Below are 22,976 nucleotides of genomic sequence, written 5' to 3'. Positions count from 1 at the left end.
AAAGAGCTTCCATCAAATCCTTCACACTCTTGGTAAGTTACCATCTCCTACTAGTTGTTACCTTCCATTTTTATGCTAAAAATTCTTCCTTACATAGCATCATTTCATGTCTAACTCCCTAGAACCATCTAAGTTCGAAATCCTCATAAGGAAGCTTCCTAGGGCCGAGATCTACTCAATTTATCACCAAGAACCAAAAATATCAAAGCAAGGTGACTTCATACCCCTTTTTTCGGTTTTCATATGATTTTGGGGGAGAATACAAGCTCCCTTGTGTAGATCTATGTGTATATGCATGATTATGTGTGTTTTCCATGAATTATTTGGTGATTATGTGTTGATTACTTCATTAATCTAAAAAGATGTTAAGAACTTGAAGTTTATCACTTAGATCTTCATAAGAACCTTGAGAAAAGTATATTTTATCACATATATTACATTTAAACTTGTAGATCTGGGAATTATACACTTAAAATAGCAAAAATGAGTGTTGTGCTCAAAGATCTATAACTTATACTAAAAAATCAGCTTTTGACACGAAAGTTTCAGTCCAATCGCGAACTGTTTTGACCCTCTTAATGGAAGTAGTTTTCAAAACTGTTTTACATGGATAAAGTTCAGATTTATACCGTTAAAATGACTACTCTCACGTTTTCATACGATTTTTCTACATTTTTTGTCGAATTTTACAAAACTGCCTATCAAATTTGAAATAATTTCGGACCAACCTGTGAAGGTGAGCAATTTCACACTTGTTAAAAGCCAATAAAAATTATGAGAAAAATTGTGAACAAAGCAGAGAAAATTTTCAAACTTCCAGAATTTACGGATCCAAATTTCGACTTACAATGATTTTTCTACAAATTTTCCAACAACTAGGTCAAAAAATCCCAAAACCAGAAAAATGTGTATTTTCACTAAAATCAAGCCAAAAATGATATTTTTGACAAAAATGGGTTACAAATGTTATTTTTACTAAAAATTAGCCATGAATGCAAGTTTTGTACAAAATGGGGACTAAAGTTTATTTTTACAAAAAATTGGGCCTTAATTGTAACTCTTTGGCTTATTGGGCCACGAACGTCATTTTTACAAAAAGTGGGCTTTTATGATATTTTATTGAACACTTGAACCAAAACCAATGATAAACTAACAAACAGATTAATTTGATCATTTTCTAGGTTATTTGGGCCTTAGTGACCCATTTTTATGTGTGATAGGTCCTGTATACTATTTATATGTTTATTGGGCCTCATTGACCCATTAACATGTGCGACGGACCTTAAACACTATTTGTGTGCTATTTGAGCCTTAGTGACCCATTTTTAGGTGTGATAGGTCCTGTATACTATTTATATGTTTATTGGGTATCATTGCCCATTAACATGTGCGGCGGACCTTGGATACTATTTGTGTGCTATTTGGGCCTGTAAATACCTTACATGTGAAATGAGCCTTAATTGTCATTTCATATATATATTTCGGGCCCATGTTATATAATCTTATTCCGATTGGGCCTTCAAATGATTTACATGTTTAGTGATGCCTTAGTGGTTCACTTACATGGTTCATTGGGCCTGTAATGAGTTTATACTTTTCTTCGCGTAAATTTGATTAAGGATCTAGTGAGTTTTGTCGGTTGGCACCTATTAAGTGTACGATCATAGCCTGTAGTTATAACCAGAGTCTCTTGGAGGGAGAGTGGGGATTTGTGTATAGATCTATACGGGGATGACACCCCACACTTGAGCTGTTCGCTAAAGTTAGACTAACTCAGTCTAGGGTGACGAAAACCTTATAATCAAAAATCAAAACCGACGTCCAACAACGCAAAGACAGGCGAAATTGTCATTATTTAGTATGGTTATGACGACTCACTTAGAGGAATTAACGTTATGAAGTTTACGGAAGACCATTCTCTTTTCTCTTGGATTACTCGGAAAAATTCTCGTACTAGTACTCAACCTCGGGGGTTGGTATGGCAGCTTTTTCTTTTACAGACAACATCGGGTTGTCTGGGAACATTCTCTTTACATGCTCATTACATTCCCTCTACATTCTGTTTACCCCTTTTAGTTAAATAAACAAAACCATACATGCATTAATACAAGATCTGACACAAACATACTAAACAGTTTGCAGCAAATATCGGATTTTCTGGTGGTTTCAAAGTTATACAAATCATTTTCACAAACATGCTTATGAACTCACCAACATTATATATGTTGAAGTTTTCAAAATAACTTGTATTCTTAGGAAACCATTGAAGCAGGATGAACGAAACAAACTAATGGATATTGTGTTATATTTTGTTTCATCATATCTTACTATTTTGGCATGTAATATTCAAAAACAATACTCGATGTAAACAATGAATGTTATATTACATGTGTGATGATGATGATGTGATGTTTCAATTATATACTCTATAATGATACTACAACAATGAAATCACGCTCAAGCCCCCGGACGTTTCCGCCGTCTGGTTCGGGGGTGTGACATATACCAAAAGAATCCACAATTCTGCATTGTAGCGCAAGAGCAGTGAGGTAGCCGATAACCGAAAAACTACAATTATGAAAATTTACACAAAAATACATAATCAATCAAAAGCTTCATTTTAAATCAGATAAACAATTGCTAAAATGAATTTTCAAAAAACAAAGGCTTCACTTTATTTCTTTTATACATGATAGTTTAGCAAAAGAGTCAGCAAAAATAGTGTTGAATGAACATGCAATTTTGCACAGCACGTTATAGATGTACATAAAAATCTACATAGTAAACAATATATAAGTGTTTATTTCAGTTTTCTTTTTGTGGTCTACTCTTCATTAAATGTCATTATTTTTAAAGAGCATGTTAAAAAATTTCAGGTCGCTTCTTTCACAGCAAGATACATTTTCATAAGAAAGTCTACAAATTGAACTAAAGAACATCACCATTTACAAGCATGTTACCCTATTAGGTCAAAAATGTTAAAGTATTGTTAAAAAGTAAATATTGCATATTTTTTTATTAGTATATATCACATATAATAAATGAGAAAATCAGTCATTTTATAGTAAAAAGAAAAAAATATCAGTTTTATTATAAAAACCTTGTTTTTATTATAAAAATCTTGATTTTTATAAAGTCAATGCGATATTATAAAAGTGTAAAATAACTTTTTTGTTGAGAATATTGTTGATGAGATAATTTAAAAAAACAAAAAATAGTAAAGTAATAAAACAAAACACAATAACATGTATCTTCTCTTCTAATAAAACAGTACACAATGTTGTTAATTGTTTATGTTGTCTTTTCATTCTAACATGAAGAACATAGAAAGTACAATATAAATAAAAAAAACAAACCTACTTATGTTTCCAGGGGTATAATCGTCACTTAGTAATTTTTAGTTTTTTGCTTTTTATCCAATCATTTTTCGCTCTTTTATTTACTTATAATAACACCCCTGCCATAACTAGAATTTATTTTATCAAAAGTTTTTTTTATAAGAACAATATGCAAAAAAAAAATAATGTATAAACCATAATTTATGTAAGAAACTAGTAAAATAAAAAATTCAACAAATGTTTCAACCTTCCAAACCATGATCTTAAACAACCAGCATGGAAAAAAATTGTTCATGAGTGTAAAGAAACAAAAAAATTTCAAACTTGATAATAAAATTAAAACTCAGGCAATGTTTTTTGATGTAACCTTCACAATTTCTTTGTTGTGTTCCAAACCATTTGCATTACTCGACAACTGAAACTTGTGTATGAAATCATCAAGCTTACAAACTTGATTAAATGGAATAAGTGTATTTGTATTTGAAGCGGAATCAGGGGGATCATCTCCATCAAAACTGTTTGTATAAGAAAAATAACTAATATTAGTCACATAATGGGTAATTAAGTAATTGTTGAAATAAGATGATAAAACATAAATTATCTTTTCTTGAAAACATTGATTTCATTAATGTCGGAGTTAATGAAAAGCTTTGTCACGGATAAGTATTTGTTCACTATGCGATGATCTAAAAAAAACGTATAAGTTTTATTTCAATTTTGATAAAGTAAAAGTTAACAAGAAAATTAATTACCTCTCGAAACTTTACCGGTTGCAAATTGAAGGATAACAATGATACCAAGACCGTGTGGATTGTTATCAATAAATTCTTGCATTTTGTAAGCATAATGACCCCACAAAGTGACATGAATTTGTAAACCACTATAAAATAAATTATTCTAATTTATTGAAATAATTATATTATATATTATAATAATAAAAGTGTATATAACAATCTTTAAACAAACTTTGCATCTTGGATTTGGATGTTGAGTCTGTGTTTTTTCATATCAGAATTATCTCGCAAGATGCCACCAAAAGCAACTACCAGTCCAACAACATCTATGAAAAATAACAAAGAAGAATGAAACATTACTGTGAATGTTAATATATAATATTTTATTCAAACATAAAATTTGTCGATAATTAAAATATTTTAAAATAAACTAACCGATAGCAATGTTTTGAAGATGGACCAATGAGATAAGAGTTTGATAATCAACAAACTCAAAACCAAATGTAGGTCCAGAAAAGTCATGACACTCCGTAAGAACAGTGTTATGGACAAAAATAAGTTTATGATGAAGCCGAGTTAACCTCAAACCACCAATCCTTTGTGATGCAAATATTGGATATTTAATGTAAAATGCATGCCCATCTTTTACAATATCTTTGAATATGGTGATGTTTTTCTTTGAGACAATAGTTTGGATCTTGTTTCCCTAAAAGAAGTATGATATAAATTGGCATTTATAAGTAAATTTTATTAGATTTGTATGTGTAAAGGAAAAAATATTATTATGTTACCTGTTCATCTATTACCATCATTTCAATTGAATAAATTACATCTTGTTGTAGAAAGACATTTTCTTCCACAAGTTTATGACACGAAGTTTGAAAGTTAAGTCATCCCTACTTACATCCACATCAGCTATGAAGGTAACATTTGTTGGTGTCATTTTTGTGAAAAAAATTACAATAACAAAAGCTTCATAACAAATTGTTGTAAGATATTGCAAATACACATGAATACTATGATTCACATTTCGAACAGGCATGAATACAGGATCTATAGGATAACTTCCATCTTGAAAGGTATTTGGCGCTTCACCAGCACCCCAGTTAGCCATGCTAAAGTTGATCCTTGCAGTTTGTGCGAATTTACGCTTTATGCCCGATTTCGCAAATGGGCTAGAGTTTCGCATATTTGGTTGTTTTTGGTGCAACGGGTCCCTGCAAGTTTCAGAAAATGACAATTTCTACCTGAATTTTGAAAAATCTTGCAACTGTCACCCGAAAAGTCAAAAAATTTCATAAATTGGAAATTTTTGGTGGCTTTTTCGTGATTGTTTTTCCGTGCAAGCTTTTTGGTGATTCATTTTTGGTACACATCAAGGGGGAGTATTGTGAAGACTATTCCTCGGGCGCTTCTCATCCTTAGTGGGTTTTATAATCATCTTTTGATTATAAAAAGGGGGAGAATGATGGGTATTAGAAGCTTCTCGGGTTTGTCAAATATTCATTTGCGGATTTGAAGACCGGTGTTACTTCGAGGGGGAGTTTGGTCTTGATCGCGCTAGCTCGTTGGAGATTAAAGCCGGACATCCAATCCTAACTTTGAGGGGGAGAATGTTAGGGTGCAAAGTCATGCTTGGATGTAATGTGTTTAGGCTTTCCTCTTTGTATGTGTAAATGGGTTGAGTCTTTTCCTATAAATAGGAAGTGAGTGACTCCCATTATGTAAGAATGTAAGAGTCCATTTTGGAGTGTTAGACTAGAGAGAGAATTTGTATACAAACCCATTTGTATAATCTTTCTAGATCTAATAAGAGCTTACAAAGATTTATTTACTCCTTGTGTTCTTGATTTTACATGATGAATCACTAGATCTTTTCTAATTCCGCACATGCCATCAGAATCAACACCACTACAGTTACCAGCACCTACCACCCAATGAGTGACCAAACAAAAAATGACTTAACTAATGGCCAGATTTCCCTCTCCTCATTAAAAACTACTTCTATCTAGCTCCTATCTTCACCATCTTTTGGTCAAAAAGAGTAGTAAGTTCCTTGGCTTGGACAGGGCATTTAGACCATGTCGCTATTCCTGCATCCAGAGGGGAGTACGTTTGCTTGCTGGGAGAGAGGAAGCTTCCGGACCACCTTTTCCAACATTTTGAATTTCTTTCTTTTCTAATGGCTCTCTTCCGACTGCCTCTCTTGCCTAAAGAGGTCAGTCCACCGCGTGTCTGTCTTCCAGTGCCTTGAAAGAATTAACACGCGGCCACCAGCTTTCCCAAAATAAGGGGGGCACGGGGTAGAGCAGTTTGGTAGCTCGCAAGGCTCATAACCTTGAGGTTACGGCTCGAATCATTCTCAGATGCCCCGAGAGGCATCCTTTCCTTGTTTGTTGGGTTGGTGCATTTTATTTGTCAGTTTTTTGGATGTTAAATACCATTGGATGAGTTACTTTTTATTGGCATTGGAAGCACATTACATTATCGTAGTTTAATGAATCTTCCCTAAGAAGAATTATTCGCCGATCGAGAAGATGTGCTTATCGCTTTACTTTGCAGCAACCAAGCTCCGACACTACTTCCTTTCCACAACAGTGTTGGTAATTGCGCGAACGGACCTGATGGTCATCGATCTTTTTCTGTAAGGCCTCGGGCCCCACGAATTATGATTTCTATTTTTGTTTGTATTAAAGTGTTGGTAGCTTCTAGCCTCGAGCTGGAAAGTCAAGTGAAAGGCTGTAGTGAGAGCGACGAGGCTTACTTTCTCTTTGGTTCAGCTACTAAATAGAGTCAAAAAAGTCCAGGGAAGCTTTTCAAGTAGGATTCGGACCTACGCCCGATAGTCAGTTACCAGCCGACCGCTCTACCACTAAGCTTGAAATAAAAAAAGGGGGACTTTACCCGGGAAGGAACTTACTTTTTCTAATTCGGAATGAATTGGAAGTGCGAGATGCACTAATCGGAAAGAGACTCTCTCTTGACCTGACTTGATAATTACTTATTATTATATATCACATAAACAGAAACGTATAAGAATACAAACATTATAAATTAAATAAGTCAATAGTTTTCTGCAAAATAGTAAAGATAATCAATAGTTCTTAACGAAGAAACTCAATAGTTTTTAACATATTGTGTAAAATTTCTACAAAAACAAAAACTGTTTTTGTTAGACATTATAGGATTAAGAAATAAAAACATAAAGGACATGAATTTTTTAATAAACATATTCATATACAAAAGCACGCCTGTTAAAAAAAACAGTTGTTAAATAATTTTTTGAAACTGTTAACCTCATGTTATTGTATACAACATAAAAAGAAAAGTAAAAGAATACAAAAATATGCATATGCAAAAGTAGGTTTCCTTATTAGATCAATTTTGTATTCTGTTAAAAAAACAGTTCAAAAAAAATAATAAAAACAACATAGTTTATTTTTTCTGCAAATTTGTGAAGATAATAAATAGTTTTTACCAAATAAAATCAATAGTTTTTAACATTGTGTATAATAAATACGTTAACATAGAAGAAAAGAATAGAAGAAGAAGAATATATTAACATAAACATAACAATCAAAATAACAATTACCAATTTATCAGATTTGCACATAAAAAAAAAAAAACAGGATCACTTACCTACAATGCACACTCTTTGAGGGTTTAGATGCTTTAGAAATGATACAGACGGCAAATGTTGGAAAATATATTAGATGTAGGGTATTTATAAGTAAAAAATAGAGACTATTATTGAAAGATAATTTAGAATCGATTTCATCTCCGATTATGCAGCATATATATATATATATATATATATATATATATATATATATATATATATGGAAAAAGATAATTAATTGAATTTCAATTTAAGTATGTTCGATATTAGAATTTATTTAAATTGATTTTCAATTTTCAGCTCAATTTGAATTTCAAATTTTATGCAGGAATTATGGAATACAGGAATAGAGATAGAGATGAGTAAACGGAAACTGATCAAAATAGGCTCCTAAATTGTAGGGAATCTGATCTGCTAATTGAAGGATTGGATTTTCAATGTAGGATTAGACATACATTTCGATTTTATCCATATATATTCATATATTAATTTATGCAACATCATAATCATTATGTTCTATATGTAATTTGATTTAAATTGATTTTCAATGCAGGAATAGAGATAACAAAAAAGTAACTTCACCGAATTCGACCGTTGAACATTATGGAAAGAAAGTTGATACTGAATGATATAAAAGTGTATATTCAGGTATCAAAAATATCATAAAAACCAGCCTCATTTTTAGGGAATTGATTATATTTTTTTTGAAATTGGAATACAATTGGTTATATGATAGCAATTGAAATACAATTGTTTAAAAACCATTTTATTGTGTTGATTGCAGGTAATTTAAGATTTAAGATATAACATAAAATACTTAAATTGTGAAAACTGAAATTAATTTGGTTAAAAACCATTTTATTGTTTAAGATATAACATACTTAATTTAAGATTTAAGATATAACATAGAATTGGTTAAAAACCATTTTATTGTTTTGATTGCAGTAAAATTCATTTGGTTTTCAAACATAATTGAATCAGAAAAGCATTATTGCATACTTGCATAGGGCATAATATGCAATTTATTAAAGATAAACAATATTTTTTCTTTTATTTCCATTTATGCTTTTTGTGAATTCAGGAGACGGCTTTAGATGTTCTCGAGGCCTACATGGCTGTCACTGACAAATTCGATGCAATGATGTCCAAAACCAATTTTCACACACAAAATGGTAATATAACACTGTTTTCTACTATGTTTGACATGCATTGTTTATGACACGGAAATCAGTGGGACAAAAGTGGACTAAAGTCGACAAAAGTTGCAACTTTTGTATCCCATTTGTGGAAAAAACGTAAATGTCATCAGTTTTGCCCCAACTTTTAGACTTTTTTGTTTATGATCTCTTATTTGTGCAAAGTACATCAATGCCGTCAAACTTATTAGGAATACCATTGGTGATATGATAGCAATATGCATTTTATTGTTTTGATTGCAGCTAATATAAGATATGAAATAATGGATCTTGGGATCTGATGGTGGATTGATGGTGTGGGATACTGCAGTGGACAATAGGTTAGATTTCTCATCATTTTGTATTAATATTATAATAACAAAGTTAATATTTAATAGAGAATAAATGAACAAAAAAGCAACAATATGAATAACCATAACTTATTCATAACGTAAAATTATAAAAATATGATGAAATCATAATAATATAATAAAAAGTTAATATTGACCTGATTGTTATTGTTGTAGTTGATATAAAAGAATATCATAAAATCAAAAAATGAATTATATATATTATATATTATAATAATTTTACATACAAAGTATTTGATGATATAATATGGTAGTTTATAACGTTTTGTTAACAAAAAAAAAAGAATTATGAAATAATAAAAATACACGTTAAAAAATATAAAAAATATAAAACACGAATTAAGATAATTTTATGAATGTAACTTGAAACAACCATTTAAAAAACAATCATAGGAAATAAATGTTTGAACCATGAGAAAAAAAATGTGAAAAATCTAGTATGGAAATTAAAAGAAGTAATTGTCCATGCAATTGCAAAATGGAACGCCTATTGAAATATCCCAACAAAGTAATCAACCATTTTTCTCCAACTTTACGATCAACAATTGTTTTGCCGGACCATATGGAGATATTTTTGGAGTTTTTGATGTAGATAAGTGATCATTCAACTCTAAATCGAAAACTTCTTCCAGATTTCGCTTTAAGACTGGTGTTGTGTTCAAAATCTTCATTGGACTTGTTGTGTCGTTTTTATCGATAGTGGAAGGAGTTATGTTATCTATGCCAGAAACTGCATCCTAAAAAAATATAATCGTATAATATTATTATTGCTAGAATGAATTTTTGTTTTACAGAATATGTAAAACCTTTAAAATGTAATTAACCTTTAAATTTTTGATCTCTTGAGATTGCAAATCGACCGAACCAAAATCCAATGATTGTGAATTAGAAGGCTGTATAATACAAAAAATAAACAATAAAATAATGTTATAAAAAGCAAAAGAATATTAAAATTAAATACAACGAAAAATAAGTAATAAATTAACCTGTGACTCGGTGAACTTATTTTCAAGTTGTTCGATTAAAGTCTCATCCTCACTGATTCTAGCAATACCATATTGGTTGTTTTTGTTGGACACCTTGAATTTTGTAACATAAATTTTAAAGGCCAATTTCAAACCTTTCAATGCATTAATTTCCCCCGGATATAAACCAATATCGTCTCCACGTTGCAATTAAAAACAATTAAAAAAGATTTTGTTTAAAGTGATTGTTTATAACAAAGTTATATAATTATCATGAAATAAGGAGAAGACCTCAATCATTTTTTTAACAAACTCTTTACATGACTGCTTCTACAGATACCTACCTTCTCTCTCAAACATGGTTAAGGTTATAGTTCCCGTATTATCTTGTACACGTATAGGAATCATAAACCTATAGAAGAAAAAATTGATAATAATATTAATATTGTGATAAATATGGAATATTAGATATTTCATTAAGATTCAAGTGTAGAATAACAACCTTGGAACAACTAAAGTGGTAGTTTTTGTGCAATTTTCATTATGACATTCATAAGACTTTGTTTGATGAGCATCACTTTCATCTGGTTTTCCAAAAGAGTTGGTACATGCTTGATAATACCATTTTTGGTTTTGCAAAATTTCCTTTATAGTGCCCACAATAATGAAATGGCATTTCTTCAAAAAAAAGTTATGTAGTTTAGATTAACATAAATAACACAACTGTAAATGAAAGATATTTAAATGATATAATAAAAACATAAAAAAAGATCAAAATACTTAAAGAAACATATTAAATTGAAACAAACAATAATAAGACATGAAATACCTCAACAGGTTCCCAAACCTCAACGATACCCTTCAAGTTATTTTTTACCATGAAATCATCATATGCAAAAGTTTGATTGGATGGAACAAGTGAAAATGTATTTGTAGATGAATGAGGACGATCATCTCCATCCAAACTGTTATGTATAGAAAAACTAATTAGTCATGTAAAGTATAATAGTACAATAAACACAATAAAACATAAGTTACCTTTTGTTGAGATTGGTAATTTCATCTATGTGAGAGTTAATGAACAACTTGGAAGAGGTAAAGTCGGTGTTTACACTTGGACGATTTGTAACAATTCTGTAACTCCCCATTCCTGGTATGTTGCTTTCGTGGCATTTATTTAGAAGTTTTCGAGAGGGACTCGGCGAGTCTATGGCCCGACTCGCCGAGTAGGGACGAGATTTCGAGCACGTGTTAGTCGGCGACTCGGCGAGTCCATATTCGGGACTCGACGAGTCTGCCTGCCAGGTAGAAACCCTAAATCCCCGGGTTTGCACCCTATTTAAACCACCTTATGAGCCCCAAACTCGTCCCCTTCACCCTCAGAGCATCATTTAGCAAACCCTAATCATTTCCTTGAGTAATTGTGCATTTCTTGTGTGAATCTTGAAGTTTTGAAGAGAAGAAGGAGGCTAGATCCAAAGGAGAAGAAGAAGATCCAAGGTCTTGCACCCATTTCAGAGTTCATTGAGGTATTAACCGAATTCCTTCTGTTTCTATAATTTATTTCTCTTTCACTAGCCTCTTTTAGCCATTTCTTAGCTTGTTCTTAATAGAGAGATCACATTGGATTGATTAGCCTTCGGATCTAGCCATGCTTCAGTTCCAAAATCGTAGATCTATCACCTTTATAGAGCCATTTTGCATGATAGCCCTAGATCTACTCTTCTAAGTGCCTTTTTAGCCTTTATATCCTTTTTCATGTGTATGTGCACGTAAAGTTGGAAACTTTACGTGGTAAATCAGCCTTAGAAACTCAGATCTATAAATTGTATGCGGTGATTTTGAGCAGAATCGAGTTTTTAGAATCTGCATGCATGTGACTCGACGAGTCGTTCTTCGGACTTGGCGAGTCAGGTCGCGGGTCCCCGATCTTTCCCCTTTGAGTGATTCCGAGTGGGGATCAGTGAGTAGTAGGATGGACTCAGTGAGTCGGAGGTTAGACTCAGTAATAAAGGGACTCGGCGAGTTGTTCATACAACTCGGCGAGTCCAAGGCAATCTTCTTAGCTCGAAGAACAACTCGTCGAGTTGTTCATATGACTCGGCGAGTCAGATGCAGATTGCCTGAGCTTTTGAATCGAGAGGGTACTCGTCGAGTCGATGCCATGCTCGACGAGTAGCCACGAGTAGGGTTGAGAAGTAAGACTAGGGACTCGGCGAGTTGGCGGCCCAACTCGGCGAGTCAGGTCAACTGTAGGTTGACTTTGACCGGGAGAGTTGACTTTGTCCAGGGGTAAATGAGTCATTTACCCAATGCAGTGATTAGCATCTGATTGAGTGTGTTTATGGATTTGTAGCCGGGGAGATACCGGAGCTGCAACAATTAGCTTCCAGAGCCATACACACAGCAGCCAGTTCACGAGGTGAGTTTCCTCCCAGTAGGAACGGGTCTAAGGCCACAATGCCGACCCGTTCAGTTAGCAGTAGTTTCTGGACTTCGATCCAATGCAGTAGTTAGTATGTTTGACGCCTCCGTGGCTCAGACAAGATTTATGTGTTTATGCTAGATGATATGTTATGCTATGCCGTGTACAGTTAGTCTGGACTTCGGTCCGATGTAGGGGACGGGGTCCCAGTCAGTTTCGGACTTCGGTCCGATGCAGGGGACGGGGTCCCAGTCAGTTTCGGACTTCGGTCCGATGCAGGGGACGGGGTCCCAAACAGTTTCGGACTTCGGTCCGATGTAGGGGACGGGGTCCCAGTCAGTTTTTGGACTTCGGTCCGATGCAGGGGACGGGGTCCTAGATAGTTAGTCCGGACTACGGTCCGATGCAGGGGACGGGGTCCCAGTCAGTGGGCAAGTCCCAGTATGTGCTTTTTATGTATTGTATGATATGTGGTAGTTTGGGGGAGCTCACTAAGCTTCGTGCTTACAGATTCAGTTTTGGTTTCAGGTACTTCCGCAAGCAAAGGGAAGAGCTCGGGATGATGGCATCGCACACACCACAACTTCAGTTTTTGTCCTGGGATTTGATTCAGTTTCTTGATATATTTGGGATACAGTTGTGTTATAGTTTTTCTCACAGTATTTTATTATGTTTTTTTGAAACACGCAACGTTTGGTTTTAATATGTGATACTCAATTTCATGGTTTTTGTTATAATAAAAATTGAAATTTTTGGGTTGTTTCAAGTTGGTATCAGAGCCTTGGTTTGAGGGATTTGGATACACCTCCGGGTGTATCTGAACTCGAACTAAGGGAAAGATAAAAAGATTTTCAAAAGGGAAAAATGTTTTCGAATGAAATTTTGAAAAGCACTTAGAAAGAAAAGAATTTTTAAACAAGATAAGGGTGTGGTGCATGCGATCAGCCGAGCTCAAGTAAGTACTCCCAAATTACTCATACAAGTTTTATTATTATGATTAATTGTTCCAAGTTTCAATAGAACAACATGCTAGTATAGGACTAAGGATCTAGGAGGATGCCTTATGTGCCTGCTATATGTGCTTCAGCTTTATGAGAATTGCATGCTAGTATTGAGTAGACAGCAGTAGGATAGCCTGTTTAGGTTATGCCTGGTAGCGCGAGCTTAGCATTGTATGCTAGTACAGTTCCTCGTTATGAGAGTAAATTTGCTTGAGTAGTTTACGGTGTCCGAATGTTGCTTGCTTCGTGTTTTGTAGAACTCTTGGTGATGAGAGTTAGCCGTTAGGTGAATACGTCACGTCACATGTGATCAGGGTTGAATAATCTCAGAGTGTTGGATTTGGCCCTAGTGCGCAACTCTTGTTTGAGTCCAACCATTGTAGGGACGAGCCTTTTACTCGAAGGATTATCCGAGCCTCATCACATGTGATGGTATTCAGTTGATGGCTAATTAGCATTACAAGGAGGCCTTTAGCAGCTGAGGACTGGTTTGAGTGGAGTCAGAGATTTCCCTAGGGCAAGCCTAGGATGAGAGTAGCAGAGATCAGTAGTAGTAGAAGTGACTTGGTGGAGTCAAGGCAATTCTTGAGGAAAGTACGGATAGATGTGGAAGGTAGTATGGGCCCGTACTACTGAAAGCAGAGGATCCGTACTTGAATCAAGGAAGGCCGAGACAAGACCAGGAAGCTAGTAGTAGTATCAAAGATCCCTTGAGATATTCCAGTTTTCTGATGTTGCTATGATGTGTTTCAGAATGGTGGTTTTGCGTTCGAGGCCAGCAGCCGGCAGTGGGGGTGCCGGGGAGGGATCAGGATCAGGCTCGGGGGATGAGCGCATGGATGAGCAGACCAGAGAGTTTCTTTCTTCAGAGATTACCCGTATCATTTTGGAGCAGACTCCTGTGATCTTCGGTTCGATCAAGGAGGGTATCCTAGAGCTGATGGATGAGAGGTTGGGCACCTTCCGTGCTGAGGTGGCAGCCATGATGGGGTCGCGCACACTTACGTTCAGGGAGTTTAGGGCATGTGGAGCTCCAGATTATCACGGGGCGCGGGACCCCATAGCGAGTACTAGATGGTTGGCGGATGTGGCCAATGCGTTCCGCACGAGCAGGTGTCCCGAGGGGGACAAGGTTAGATTGGCGTCCTGTCTTCTGAAGGACAGGGTACGGGATTGGTGGGAAGCGGTCGGACATACCATTGGAGATGATGTTAGATGCCATGACCTGGACTGATTTCTCTACCAGGTTCATGGCGGAGTTTGCACCGGTTATTGAGGTTCATCAGTTAGCCAGAGAGTTTCAGGACCTCACCCAGACTACAGAGACCGTGGCGGAGATCACCGCCAAGTTCAGGGAGAGGGCTCTTCTTGTTCCTCAGTATGCAGCCGATGAGGAGATGAAGAAGGCCCGTGGTGGTTGTCGAGGCCAACACAAATAATAACCCTAAATATTACACACTAAAATAGTGTATAGTGGTAAAGGGATCGAATCCACGGAGATTGGTTCAATTTATAACTCTATGAAAAATCTCTTTGTAAAAATACTTGTAAAATGACAATAAAAATAAAATGGGGGGTTTTGGTGTTTTGAAATACTTGAAACAAACTAGAATTAACTATGATTTAAATAGACAAATGCAACAAAAATAAGAGTTTGATGTAAAATCAATAAAGGAGAGATGGTTGACTTAAAGTTTCCTTACTTTGACTTTTGATGAACATATCATTAGAATCCAATGGTGCAATACTTTGATTTAAATCCTTAATTTGGCTATAGTAATCCAAGGAGCTTGAGATTACCTAGACTTTTCTTAATTGTTGAAATGGCTAGAGAAGCTCATAACAATTTCCTTAGTCAAAGTCACTAATTCCAAATAGCATGTAATTAGTGAAAGTCAACTAGCATTAAGAACCAAAAAGTCACCAAATCCAAGAGGGGTCAAATGCTTTCACCACCATGTTGGAGGAAATGTTTTTATGATTGTGTGAAGCAAAAACAACACAAAAATCATTTGTTGCTTGCTAATTTGAGGATCATTTACTTAATCAAGAAATTAGCCAACTAATCACCACAAACATATTTAAACTCATGAATAAAAACATACTAGTAGTGATAATATGATAAAACACAAAACAATTCCATAAAGATTTAAGAACAAGTTCATGGATTCTTCAACATCCAACAAAAGTTCAAAAGATTCAACAAAAAGTCAACCAAGATTTGCTTAGCCAAGCATGGCTAAACTCAAATGAACAAAGTTAGATAAGATTGTACCAAACATTTGACAAGATTTAAGAGATGAAAAGAAGATATTCTTCAAGTGTTCTTGGCCTCCAAAAGTGCTCCAAACTCTAGAGAGAAAGTCTGAAAATCGGACCTTCCAGATAAGGCTAAAGAGGCACACCAAACTTCCCAAAATAGAGCTCTTAGCAAAATCCCGAAATTGCCCTAGTCAGGAACCCACGCGGGCCGCGGGGAATCTTACGCGGGCCGCGGGCTCTGACGGGTAATTTTGGGCTTCTTCAAGTTTTGGGCCCCCACAGCTAATCCATTGGCCCAGTTCGAATCCAATCAACTCCTAGCCCATTTTTCTTCAATATATCTTCAATTAAAGCCCAATTTGTCTATCCACATCACTCTAAACTTCCGCAAACTCCCAAATATTGATCTTGCACACTCAAGAATTCTCCCACGTTTTTCAAATTTAAAGCTCAATTCTTCCAAGTCTTCAAGCAATTGACAGGTCCACCCCATGAGTCACCTTCATAGCCATCAAGCACGAAATCCCCAATTCCTTTCAAGCCCAATCGCCTCCTAAGAGTGCCGCCCCGCTAGTTTCCAAGAAAATCTGCAATAATGCTCAAGAAACTAGAAAGTACCCCGAAATGGTCATAAAAATAACAAAAGGGAAAATATGCATGGAAGTTAACTAAAATGCGAATGAAATGTACTAAAATAAACTATAAAAAGAAGTAAATAAAATGAAGTTATCAAATCACCCCAAGCTTAAACCTTACTTGTCCTCAAGTAAGACAAGACTAAATGAACTTGGGGCGAACTACCCTAGAAATAAAAAGAATGGATAGAACCATGGAACCTGTTCGATGTTAGTCAACATGGTCAGAATTGATCTCACTGCTGTCTCACAACTTTTTCATCCGATGACAATGGGACCATAAACCACAGCCGGGACAACTCCTTTAGGTGAGTAAGGAGGGATGAGCAGTCGTAGCCTCAATGAAACATGCATACAATGAAGAACATCTGTAGTAGGGAGAAAGCAACTGGATGGGCTCGGGTGGAGCTCTTCTTTAAGTGCACACTTTGATCTCACGTCTGCCGGTTTCTCTCATGTGTAACTAGGTTTAATCGCCCGAGCATTGTTGTAGGAATCGGTTCACTTAGTGTTGGCCCAAACCTCCTGTAGTATCCGACTCGACAGTCTCCCTAACATCACCAATTTGCGAAAAAAGAACAACTCGATCTATATACAATAAAACAGACTTATACAAATGAATATCAAACGTCGGGTGACCAAGATTTTGGGAAATTTGTTTAATAGTTGAACCGGCCACCTATCTAAGATAGTTGCAACTGAAGATTTGCATGAACCTTTTTTTTAATTTTTTTTATTTTCTTTTTCTTTTTTTTTTTAATTTTTTTTTTAATTTTTTTTTTGATAAGAAACCCTTTGACTCAAAATTTGGTTCCCAAAGGTGTGTAAGTGGAACCGAAAGGGTAATCATATAATCCGAATGGCCTAAGTGTGAAAATGACCATGTGTGGAGCATAAAGATGTAATGTAAGCTCCTTTTGAAACTTGTGGTTTTTCAAAGATAATGAAAATGTCCAAATGTGGACTAAAAGACTCTCTAAAATTCTAAGAAAATCACAAAAAAATATGGTGATGTAAAGAGACCGGATATGGATTCTACTCGGGGACAAGCACCAATGCTTCATCCTAACAGTTCAAACATGATCAAGTGTGATCCTCTCGGCGGTAGTGACCGCAAGGCTAAGAACATCCGTTGCTATAGTATATCCTACAGTTGTTAGTATTGTATGCATAATTTTTCATGAAACTACCTGGCCATGATCACTTATCCCTTTAAGCTACCAGCATCTGATCCCAAGTATGAAATCCCAAACTGCAGCCAATGGTCCCGGTTCGATGGGTGAGATAGCAACAAGATCCTGGACCAATAATGATACAATAACTGTGAACCTGTTCCATGGTATCCAAGAAAGGTGAAAATAAACAGACAACAAAAATACATGAATGCTAATGCCTTAGGCTAAATGTTATGCAAAAATATAAAAGGTGAAAAAGAAGAAAATAAAATCTTTTTGGAATTTTAAATAAATAAAAAAAATGAATGAAAATTAGCTTAATACTAAAATGTTATGCAACCTAGTTAAAAATGCATGAAAAAGTAAAAGATAAAGGAGATGCCCCACCCCAAGCTTAAGAACAAGCATCGTCCTCAATGCTTAAGGAAAGGGCGGAAATGACCTAAATTGGAGGGTTGGGTAGAGCATAATGGTTTGTAGAGGAGGAAAAATGGTGAATAATGGTGGTGGTTTCGTGAGATTCCGACCGGTAGAACTCCGGGAAAATGGATTTTAGTGAGAAGTGGGTTTAGTGTTCTTGAGCTTCTAAAGAGAAAATGGAGGAATGTGTTAGGTTAGAATGAAGAAGAAGGGTGCTGGAGGTGTTTAATCTTTGGTCAAGGAAGGTCAAGCCCGGTCAATGTTTGGTCAACTCATTAAATCTCTTGGTCAGCAAAAGTCAAGGCAGTCAACAGCTCCAAGGAAGCAGTCAAACGACCAACACGCGGGTAGGGCGCAGGCCGCGTCTAGTAGCTCGAAACTCCCTGTTCTTTTACGCGAGCACGACTCGGGCCGTGGGCTGGCCGCGTGAACTGGTGTACTAAAAAAATCTCCAAGTTTTTTGAGAATCCACGCGGGTCAGGCGCGGGCCGCTGGCTGGCCGCGAGTACTGAATTAAATTTGACTTAATCCCACGCGGGCTTAACTCGGGCCGCAGGTTGGCCGCGTCTAGTTGCTAGAAATCCTTCTGACCTTTTACGCGGGCTGGGCTCGGGCCGTGGGCTGCCCGCGGGCTATGCTGTACATCAAAAATGGGATTTTTCTAAGAAAAACTGATTTTTCAAGCCAAAACGATCCCCGTAAGGCTCGGTATCAAAAATTTCACAAAATTTGGAGTAAAATGGGGATCGATTGGTGAAACCTTTCAAAAATTGGAGTAAAATGATTTATTAGAATTTGAAAAAATGGTGAAAGCACATTGCTTTCCAAAAATGCCCTTCTTTAACGTCTTTGGCGAGACGTCATCCTAGTTTTCTTCAACACATCGGGACATCCAAATGGATGATTTCAAGGGCATTAGCACTGAAACCTTCATAGAATGGCTTCAACCGGTGCCCATTGACTTTGAAAATTTGTTCCGTCTTTTCGCTTTGAATTTCCACCGCCCCATGGTCAAAGGTCTTAATCACAACAAAAGGTCCAATCCATCTTGACCTCAGCTTGCCTGGAAATAACTTCAATCGTGAATGGTATAGTAAGACCCTATGCCCCGGTTCAAAATGCTTCCGGGTGATGGACTTGTCGTGGAAGAGCTTCGTTTTCTCCTTGTAAATCCTTGAGTTTTCATAGGAGTCATTTCTCAATTCTTCTAGCTCTTGGAGTTGAAGTTTCCTATGCCTTCCCGCCTCGTCAATGTTGAAATTGCATTGCTTGACCGCCCAAAATGCACGGTGCTCTAACTCGACGGGAAGATGACATGGCTTTCCAAAGACCAACCTAAATGGGAACATTCCTATCGGGGTCTTGTACGCAGTCCGATAGGCCCATAAGGCATCGTCTAGTCTCAAACTCCAATCCTTCCTTGTCGGATTCACTTTTTTCTCTAGAATAGACTTCAATTCACGATTCGAAACTTCCGCTTGACCATTTGTTTGAGGGTGATAGGCGGTAGAGACATGATGTGTCACGTTGTACTTTTTCAATAAAGCTTCCATCATTTTGTTGCAAAAGTGCGTCCCTCTATCACTAATCAAAGCCTTAGGCACACCAAATCTCACAAACACATTAGATTTTAAAAACTCAATAACTGTTTTGGCATCATCCGATCTTGTGGCTTTGGCCTCAACCCACTTAGAAACATAGTCAACTGCGAGCAAGATGTAAACGTTGCCAAACGAAACAGGAAATGGGCCCATGAAATCAATCCCCCATACGTCAAAAATTTCACAAACAAGGATTGGATTTTGGGGCATTTGGTTCTTTTGCGAAATGTTTCCCGTCATTTGACACCGTTCACAACTTTTGCAAAACAAGTAGCAGTCGCGTGACATGGTTGGCCAAAATAGTCCACATTCAAGAACCTTTCTCAAGGTTCGGCTAGGTCCGAAGTGTCCCCCACAAGCAAATTCATGACAAAATTGCAAAATGGATTGGTGCTCTTGTTGGGGTACACATCGCCTAATGATTTGATCGGGACAATGTTTCCACAAATAAGGCTCATCCCACACATAATATTTTGCATCACTTTTCAACCTGTCTTTTTGAGCACGTGTGAATGTGTCGGGATACCTTTTTGTGACCAAAAAGTTAACGATATCGGCATACCAAGGAATAGATTGAGTAAGGGAAAAGAGATGCTCATCCGGAAACTCGTCCCGCAACGGGAGAGGAGTTTCATTTGAAGTGATCCAGCTTAAATGATCAGCCACGAGGTTCTCGCATCCGCTCTTGTCCCGGATTTCCAAGTCAAATTCTTGTAACAGTAGGATCCACCGGATGAGTCTCAGCTTTGCATCTTTCTTTGTCATCAAGTACTTGAGAGCCGCATGATCCGAATACACTATGACTTTGGTGCCAAGTAGATATTGCCGAAACTTCTCCAAAGCAAACACTATGGCCAATAGCTCCTTCTCCGTGGTTGAGTAGTTGCTTTGAGCATTGTCTAGTGTCCTTGATGCATAATAGATCACGTGGGAGGCCCTCCCGTTCTTTTGACCCAAAACGGCGCCTATTGCATAGTTGCTTGCATCACACATGATCTCAAAGGGGAGATCCCAATTTGGTGCTTGCATGATGGGGGCGGATGTAAGCAACTCTTTGAGCTTGTCAAAAGCTTCTTTGCACGCCTCGTTGAACTCGAAGTCAACCTCCTTTTGCAAGAGTTGGCACATTGGTCTTGTTATCTTTGAAAAATCCTTGATGAACCTTCGATAGAAACCTGCATGGCCCAAAAAAGAACGAACTTCCCGAACACAAGTCGGGTAAGGTAAGCTTTGAATAACATCAATTTTGGCCTTATCTACCTCAATTCCTTTTTTAGACACAATGTGACCCAAAATAAGACCTTGACTCACCATGAAATGACATTTTTCAAAATTTAGAACCAAATTTGTCTCAATGCACCTTTTTAAAATTTTGGTGAGATTGGTCAAACACTCTTGAAAGGAGTTGCCATATACCGTGAAATCGTCCATAAAAACCTCAATTATGTTTTCAACGTATTCCGAAAAGATACTAACCATACAACGTTGGAAAGTGACCGGGGCATTACATAATTCGAATGGCATTCTATGGTATGCGAAAGTGCCAAATGGACATGTAAAAGTTGTCTTTTCTTGGTCCTCCGGTGCCACCGGGATTTGGTGAAAACCGGAGTACCCGTCTAGACAACAATAATGGGATTTCCCGGCCAACCTTTCTAACATTTGGTCAATGAAAGGCAATGGGAAATGATCTTTTCGTGTGCTTGCATTGAGTTTGCGATAGTCCATACATACTCTCCAGCCGTTTTGCACACGGGTGGGGACCATCATACCTTTGTTGTTTTCGACCACCGTGATTCCCGTCTTCTTTGGAACGACTTGCACCGGGCTCACCCACTTGCTATCCGAGATTGGATAGATCATCCCCGCATCTAGGAGCTTCAAAATCTCTTTCTTGACCACTTCCATCATTGGCGGATTCAACCTTCTTTGTGCGTCCCGTCTCGGCTTGCATTCATCCTCCATTAAGATCTTGTGCATACAAGTGGAGGGGCTCAATCCCTTGATATCTGCAATCGTCCATCCCATGGCTTCTTTATGCTCTTTCAACACCTTGATAAGTTGTTCTTCTTCAAATTCGGTTAGGTGAGTTGAAATGATAATCGGAAGGGTTTCATTCTTTCCCAAATAGGCATACTTCAAGTGTTGAGGTAAGACCTTCAATTCCAATTCGGGTGGTTGAACAAGGGATGGGGGCAATTTTGTATGAGTTGGGGGCAATTCAACTTGCATGACATCTAATCTTGTGGATTTCTTCATCTCCATTTTATTTACCAACTTCTCAACTTCTGGATCCAAAGAATAAAGCTTTAATTGCTCGGCTAGCTTCTCACAATCGAATCCTTTGCCTAAGATCATCTCCAATATATCACCGTTAGATAACTCGAACAATTCTTGAGTGATTGGCTCGACAACATCAACAAAGTACAAAGATGAGACATCACTAGGATATCTCATGGCATCATAAATATTAAAACTTATTGTTTCGCCATCAAACTCCATTGTCAAACTTCCCGCATACACATCGATCTTTGTCCTAGCCGTCTTCAAGAACGGTCTCCCAAGCAAGACTAGAGCCGATTTGGAGGACACTTGCTCATCTAGATCAATCACATAGAAATCCGCCGGGAAGACCAATTGGTTCACTTGCACTAGGACATCTTCCAAAACACCTCTAGGAAAGATACTTGATTTATCCGCAAGAGAGATTATGACACCGGTTTCACTTAAGGGTCCGACATTCAATGATTCATACACCGAATAGGGCATGACATTGATAGAGGCACCAAGATCAAGCATAGCACTACTAAAAGTGACATCTCCAATCTTGCAAGGAACCGTGAACATCCCGGGATCTTTACATTTGGGTGGAAGTTTCCTTTGTAAAACCGCGGATGCGTTTTCATTCATCAAAATTTTCTCATTTCCCTTCAACTTCCTCTTGTTGGTGCAAAGTTCTTTCAACAACTTTGCATATCTTGGAATTTGCTTGATTGCATCAAGTAGAGGGATGTTTACTTCCACCTTTCGGAAGGTGTCCAAAATCTCTTTCTCCTCCATATTCTTCTTTGAAGTTGCAAGTCGGGAAGAGAACGGTGGTTGAGTGGCTATCGGTGTTACTAGAGGGGCAGTCTTCTTTGGAACTCCGGCTTGTGCATCATTCTTGATTATAGGTACTTCAACGGGAATAACTTCTATCTCTTCCTCTTCTTCCCTCGGCTTCTTCTTTGAACTACTTTCTCCGGCTTGTTTGCC

The 22,976-nt window shown here is 36.8% G+C and overlaps 2 protein-coding genes across 2 annotated transcripts; both read right to left on the bottom strand.

Annotated features, from left to right (window-relative positions):
- Window positions 1-3,935: 3,935 nt before the first annotated feature.
- On the bottom strand, window positions 3,936-5,186 carry LOC111918633 (uncharacterized). The gene is made up of 5 exons (XM_023914271.1): window positions 4,977-5,186; window positions 4,508-4,778; window positions 4,305-4,398; window positions 4,091-4,218; window positions 3,936-4,024 (listed from the first exon to the last, which is right to left on the bottom strand). The coding sequence occupies exons 1-5, from the start codon at window positions 5,184-5,186 to the stop codon at window positions 3,936-3,938; spliced, it is 792 nt and encodes a 263-aa protein (XP_023770039.1).
- A 4,563-nt stretch (window positions 5,187-9,749) lies between these two features.
- On the bottom strand, window positions 9,750-11,350 carry LOC111918625 (uncharacterized). The gene is made up of 7 exons (XM_023914263.1): window positions 11,241-11,350; window positions 11,032-11,167; window positions 10,705-10,880; window positions 10,547-10,614; window positions 10,224-10,399; window positions 10,062-10,130; window positions 9,750-9,974 (listed from the first exon to the last, which is right to left on the bottom strand). Exons 1-7 carry the CDS (start codon window positions 11,348-11,350, stop codon window positions 9,750-9,752), a joined length of 960 nt encoding a protein of 319 aa, XP_023770031.1.
- Window positions 11,351-22,976: the final 11,626 nt, after the last annotated feature.

The sequence above is a fragment of the Lactuca sativa genome, chromosome 8 (assembly GCF_002870075.4).
Source record: "Lactuca sativa cultivar Salinas chromosome 8, Lsat_Salinas_v11, whole genome shotgun sequence".
In the NCBI taxonomy this organism is placed as follows: domain Eukaryota; kingdom Viridiplantae; phylum Streptophyta; class Magnoliopsida; order Asterales; family Asteraceae; genus Lactuca; species Lactuca sativa.
Note: the sequence above shows the minus strand (reverse complement) of the source record. Positions and strands in the feature narration are given on the sequence as shown.

Bases quoted from the DNA above. Each gene is read 5' to 3' on its own strand.
- LOC111918633 (XM_023914271.1), bottom strand. From the start codon at position 5,186: ATGGCTAACTGGGGTGCTGGTGAAGCGCCAAATACCTTTCAAGATGGA. The intron at 4,399-4,507 runs GTTAGTTTATTT...TATTTTTCATAG, and splicing joins TCTTCAAAACATTGCTATCG to ATGTTGTTGGACTGGTAGTT. The intron at 4,025-4,090 runs GTAATTAATTTT...CGTTTTTTTTAG, and splicing joins AACCGGTAAAGTTTCGAGAG to ATCATCGCATAGTGAACAAA.
- LOC111918625 (XM_023914263.1), bottom strand. From the start codon at position 11,350: ATGGGGAGTTACAGAATTGTTACAAATCGTCCAAGTGTAAACACCGAC. The intron at 11,168-11,240 runs GTAACTTATGTT...TATACATAACAG, and splicing joins ATTACCAATCTCAACAAAAG to TTTGGATGGAGATGATCGTC. The intron at 9,975-10,061 runs GTTAATTACATT...ATATTTTTTTAG, and splicing joins AAGAGATCAAAAATTTAAAG to GATGCAGTTTCTGGCATAGA.